General features: G+C 50.5%; 1 protein-coding gene across 1 annotated transcript; it reads left to right on the top strand.

The window, feature by feature from the left end:
- Nucleotides 1-1,088: 1,088 nt before the first annotated feature.
- LOC119340811 (galactoside 2-alpha-L-fucosyltransferase-like) lies at nt 1,089-4,331 on the top strand. Its single transcript, XM_037612717.1, has 2 exons — nt 1,089-1,256; nt 2,770-4,331. The coding sequence occupies exons 1-2, from the start codon at nt 1,097-1,099 to the stop codon at nt 4,239-4,241; spliced, it is 1,632 nt and encodes a 543-aa protein (XP_037468614.1). The 5' UTR covers nt 1,089-1,096; the 3' UTR covers nt 4,242-4,331.
- The last annotated feature ends 1,625 nt before the right edge of the window (nt 4,332-5,956 follow it).

Raw genomic sequence — 5,956 nt, 5'->3', positions numbered from 1 at the left:
GTCAAGTGTTGACGCCAAACACACTGACACAGAGTTATGCGTTGTAAAGGAGAAAGTCCGGAATTATGAAGTATAAAAGCAACAGACAAGTGTTTGCAGATTTGCTTATTAAAGGCTTGCCGCCCAGTGTGTTTGGAGAACACACAGTCGACATGGGTTTTATGGTATAGTCTAAGATTTCCGGACAATAAAAGGGTCCAAGGTTAAAGAAGTTTCAAAACAGAGGAGTGTGTTGTAGGTGTTGATTCTATCGGTAATGAACCGTGATGACGAGACATGCTCTACATGCAAATCTGTGATGGAACGAGTACTTTGAAAAGAGTTATTTCAAAGTATAAAGTTAAAAGTATAATGATGAGATCAAGGGGGAGAATGTTAGGTTGATCTCTTCACCAATGGGCCCAACAGCTCATTGGGCCCTTGACCCACGCCCTGATCGGGGGCGTCCAGCCCAAACAAGGCTGGTGGCCCCCCTGTCACGCAGTGCTATAAAGAGGAGGTGGGGACCAGGGGCACTAGGTACGAGGTTTGTCGCCGCCACTGTTCCCCAATCCTAACCCTAATTCGATCCAGAGGGCGGCACTGAAGCGATGGGAAGTGCCACCAGCCACTTCACCCCCATCACCACTCTCTGCCATCACCGGCCACCGGCACCATGGCCGGCACCGCGAGCTCGAAAAGGTAGAACTACTGCTAATCCCTAAGCCTATACGATCCACAGATCTATCACATTGAAGCGCGCAACTGATAAATGAAAAATCTACACTTGTCCAATACAGTACTCTGTTACTGGATCTGGAAGTAAGGACTGACGATTCGCGCTCCTTGTTTCACGATAGCTGACTTTGTGCAACAACTGAACCCAAGATCCCTGGCTAGATGTATCAGACGGGTTATGACTAAAGTACAGAAATGACGGTGTATTCGCAGTCTGGCTGTAGCATCTGCCTCGTGCGGTACCGTTGACCTGCGATCCGCAATTTAGCCGTTGATCTGCTCTTCAAGAAGACACCAGCGTGGTGACTCCCAAGACTGAAGCACCAACTCGAGGAAAGTTCGCAGACCATACGCACCAACTCGAGGAAAGTTCGCAGTGATGAAGACGAGGCCGGCTGCAGAAGGCAAGCGATGGTGCCCGGGAATCGACACCAAGCTCGTCGCCTTCCTGCTCACGGTGCCATCACTCATCGTCTTCCTTGGTGGGCGCAATGGCGAGCAGCCGGCGGTCGAGATCGAGGCGGCCATGCCCGGCAGAGGTAAAACTACCAAACTAGCTTCTGTCCAGTACGGCGTCGTATAAATGCTAGTAGTAACCCAGGCGAGCTGCTGCTTAATTGGTCAGGAGAATTCGTAGTAGTTTTTTTCATTACTACTCCAATAATCACTAATCAGGAGTTCATGACAAATAAAGTTGCCAAAAGTTTTTCGAACTTTCAGCAACTTCAGTGGGTACCTACATCCACATGTGTACGTTTCAGTCAAAATCCTTTCGGTGACACATGGGTTCGGTCCCAAATTCATACACAATTCAATACTTTTTGGAAGTTCCTTAAACGTTGGTAGGATTTAAGACTTTTTAAGTGAAATGTTAAAGTTGCTTAGTGATTTGTGGCAAAAGTTCGATTGAAACCAATCCATTGTGAGCTGGTTTGTCATCTTACACAGGCCATGTGAAATCTTATTCTAGTAGAATGTTTATGACTTTTTCTAGGGACTATCAGTACTCCCTCCGTCCGGAAATACTTGTCATCAAAATGAATCCATTTTAGTGACAAGTATTTCCGGACGGAGGGAGTATTTAGGAAGGTGTGGCGGAGAGCCATTTTAAGTTTTAGAGTGCACCTGCCAAATTTCACATTGACAAGTGTACATTTACACATATTTAACAATAAAATTAAAAAATGATTTATTTTGTGGGACTTAGGTTTTAGAACAGTGTGTAATTTACTTTATAAATGTGAAACTATATAGCGACAGGTTAGTTGTAATCAACACGGTCAGTAGAAAAAGCCCACTTTAACGCTAACAGTCAACTGAACAGTGCGGTTTTCCGGCTCCTAGCTCAGAGGGAGCTTGAAATATTCAAATACTAGATGATACTCCATGCATTGCTGCAGAAATCGGTTGCAATACATTTCAATGAGATTTAATTGTGTAGAATATAAATATTTATATTAATAACATATGAATTGAAATTTAAAATACATATGACTTATTATATGTATACTTGTAAAATATGTACATATTGAATGGAAGTAGAATCGAAAAATATTTTCTCATGCATAGTTGCATGTAGTGGTGGGTCTTTTTTCATAAAATGGTTGCAATGTCGAGATGATTCTTATCCCATCCTTAATTGTATGGTGAATGGCATGCTTGCTTGTTAAGATAAAAAAGTCAACCTATTAAGTTTCAGAAAATCTTTAAACGACACATATATAAGAATGTATATTGCATGTTTGTAGATTATCATGAGAAATAAGTTTTGATGTGGGCTGCACAAAAGAAAACTATAGATTTTTGTAGTGAACAGTGCATGTACTACAAATACATGCTCTTGTCTATTTTTTCTGTGTAGTGCACATCAAAATGTATTTCATCATGAAACTTTACAAACATGCAATGCAGTTTAGAAATCTCAACTATATCTCTTTTGTGGAAAAAATTATGATGTATAGAATGACATGTTTCAGTCACGCTCACAAAAATTTTTTGTAAGTCTGCCCTTTTCTGCTTGCTTGACGATAATATAGTCGGCCACCGTTGCAGGTCCAGATGTTGCCTCGTTCCTGCAACGGAAGACAGCACCAAATGACAGGCTTCTCGGCGGCCTCTTGGCCGACGGCTTCGACCAAAAATCCTGCCACAGCCGGTACCAATCTGCCGTGTACCGTCGGAACGCCGGCAGACAACCGTCGCAGCACCTCGTCTCCAAACTGCGGAGCCACGAAGCTCTGCAAAGACGATGCGGCCCCGGCACAGCCGCCTACACCAACGCTCTGGAGCAGCTCAAGTCTGGCAAGAGCGTCGCGTCACCGGAGTGCAGATACATGGTCTCCATCTCGTACCGCGGCCTCGGCAACCGGATCCTCGCGGCGGCGTCGGCGTTCCTGTACGCGCTGCTCACAGACCGCGTCCTCCTCGTCGACCCCAGCCACAAGATGGACGAACTGTTCTGCGAGCCGTTCCCAAACACGACGTGGCTGCTGCCTCCGGGGTTCCCGCTCCTCAACTATCAGAGCTTTTACCTCGAGACGCCGGAGCGGTACGGGAGAATGCGGGAGGACGGAGTGCTCAGAACCGGCGAGACAAACGGCTCCGCCGCTGCCGAGCTGCCGGCGTTCGCGTACATCCACCTCGACTACAACCAGACGGACCACGACAAGCTCTTCTTCTGCGACGATGACCAGAGGGTTCTCCGGGACATCCAGTGGCTGGTGATGAGGACGGACAGCTACATCGTGCCGGGGCTGTTCCTGGTGAAGGCGTTCGAGGAGGAGCTTGACGCTCTGTTCCCGGAGCGTGACGCCGTGTTCCACCACCTCGGGCGGTACCTGTTCCACCCGACCAACCAGGTGTGGGGCCTCATCGCGCGGTACTACCGCGCGCACCTCGCGTCGGCGCGGCGCGTGGTGGGCATCCAGGTGCGAGTCTTCCCCTGGGAGGCGGAGTCGCCGGAGATCCTGGAGCAGATCAAGACGTGCACGCAGAACGAGAGGCTGCTCCCGGCGGTGCTGGACGAGGAGGACGACGACGAGCCGGCGGTGGTAACGGGCGCCCAACAACCGACGGCCGTCCTGGTGACCTCCCTCAAGGCCTGGTACAGCGACAAGATGAAGGAGATGTACTGGGAGCGCGCGACGGCGGACGGCAGGGTGGTGGTGGTGGACCAGCCGAGCCACGAGGAGACCCAGCGGTACGACGTGAGGTCGCACGAGCACAAGGCCTGGGCGGAGGTGTACCTGCTGAGCGTGACGGACATGCTGGTGACCACCGGGCAGTCGACGTTCGGGTACGTGGCGCAGGGGCTCGGCGGGCTAAAGCCATGGGTGCTGCACCATGTCACCAACGGCACGGTGGGGTGGCCGTGTAGCAGGGACGTGTCCATGGAGCCGTGCTTCCACGTCCCGCCGCTGTACGACTGCAAGCGGCGGGAGGACGCCGGCCTCATCGTGCCGCATGTGCGCCACTGCGGAGACCTGCCCGCGGGACTGAAGCTAGTCGACCGAAGAGAATGGTAGAAACAAGACAAAAATGACCATATTTCTTTGATGAAAAATTCTGAATGCACATGAGTTGTATCGAGATCCAGCCATAGTGTGTTGTACGAACATTTCTCTGAATGCACAAACAAAGAGATGGTGTATAGAAAACCAGCCATACCCTTGGGCTGGTGGTTACTTTCTGCTGCCGATAATGTTTTTTTTTGAAGGAACGTCGGCCTTTATTAATTAAGCAACTAAATTACACAAGTTCTCTCGGATACAATCCGGAGCACAAAGGAAAATACAAGGACTCACGGAGTTCAAACTAGACTGAGCTAAAACATGAGCAACAACATTACAGTGCTGACGGACATGCTTGAAAGAAACTGAAGCGAGGGCAGCACACTCCGCCTTGATGTCAGCGACGACAGTGCCCACAACCGATCTATCACAGGCTGAAGAATTCATACGATGAATTAGAGACAAGCAGTCAGATTGAAACACCACCTTGGGAAGGTGCTTCTCCCGGGCCAGCCTGACCGCGCATCGGAGAGCAAGGGCTTCGGCTACCTCCGGCGAAGAAATACCAGTAAAAGGCTCGGACGCAGCAGCCACAAATTGTCCAGAGTGATCAAGAATCACCACACCAGCCGCAGAACGACCCCGAGCAAGATCCACCGCAGCATCAGAGGACACCTGCACAAAATCATGCGGAGGCGGAGACCAAAAGGAGCTAGAAGCAGTGGACTCACGCCTTGGGGCGGGGAGGGGCTTGAACAGATGTTGGAGCACCATCTCAGTGTACGCACGAGCCCTGGCCGCAGTCCTCTTAGGAGGAGGGGCCTCCGGTTCGTTCCGCGCCGAATTACGGGCCTCCCAAATATGCCACAAAGACACCGTCAGGACAGAAATATCCCGCTCCGAACAGCTAGAAAGATAGTTGAAAAGCCACTGTCTCGGAGAAGCATAGGAATAGCGGAACAACTTGATCCCGAATGCCTCCTTGATCTCGTCCCAAACAGCCCGAGCATGCGGACAAAACAGGAGCGCATGCCCCACACTTTCCTGTCTAACACAGAAATAACAGTCTATTCTAGTCGGGACTTGGTGTCGGAGCAACTGCTCGCCCGAGGGCAGACAATCGTGTGCAAGCCTCCACAGGACAGTTTTCATCTTGTTTGGGGCTTTAACATTCCACAACTTCTTCCACAACTTCTCTTCCGAAGTCCAAGCAGAATGCTGACCTCTACCATTGCCACTTTGCTTGATCATGAACCAGGATGACCTGGCCATGTTGTAGCCTGACCGGACAGTGCACACACCAAACCTTGTAAACGGCCAGCGAGCAAAGTCCGGCCCACCAGCTATGTTAATCGGGATCTGAAGGATCTCATTCGCCACGGCTTCACTGAAAAAAGCCCTCACTGAATCCACGTCCCAGCAGGCATGCTCTGCATCGATCAAACAGTGTACCGTCGCCGAGGCTGGGATTGGAGAGATGGGGCGGAGGAGAGCCGGAGGAGTCGAGGGGATCCAGTGATCTGAAAGAATGCGGGTGCTCTTCCCATCGCCAATGCCCCACTGAACCCCCAGCTTCAACAGCTCCCTGCCATGCAAGATCGCCCGCCAGGTTGTAGAAGCCGACCGAGGCGCCCGTGCTTCCCAAAAGTTGCTAAACTGGAAGTACCTTCCTTTCAAAACCCGGGCACACAAAGAGTCAGGATTGGTCAGAAGCCGCCAGCCCTGTTTCG

Source organism: Triticum dicoccoides, chromosome 7B (assembly GCF_002162155.2).
Source record: "Triticum dicoccoides isolate Atlit2015 ecotype Zavitan chromosome 7B, WEW_v2.0, whole genome shotgun sequence".
Taxonomy (NCBI): domain Eukaryota; kingdom Viridiplantae; phylum Streptophyta; class Magnoliopsida; order Poales; family Poaceae; genus Triticum; species Triticum dicoccoides.
Note: the sequence above shows the minus strand (reverse complement) of the source record. Positions and strands in the feature narration are given on the sequence as shown.

What these genes read in the sequence shown, in the direction of transcription:
- LOC119340811 (XM_037612717.1), top strand. Translation starts at nt 1,097, where the DNA reads ATGAAGACGAGGCCGGCTGCAGAAGGCAAGCGATGGTGCCCGGGAATC. An exon ending in GGCGGCCATGCCCGGCAGAG is followed by an intron (nt 1,257 to 2,769) that starts GTAAAACTACCA and finishes CCACCGTTGCAG; the next exon opens with GTCCAGATGTTGCCTCGTTC.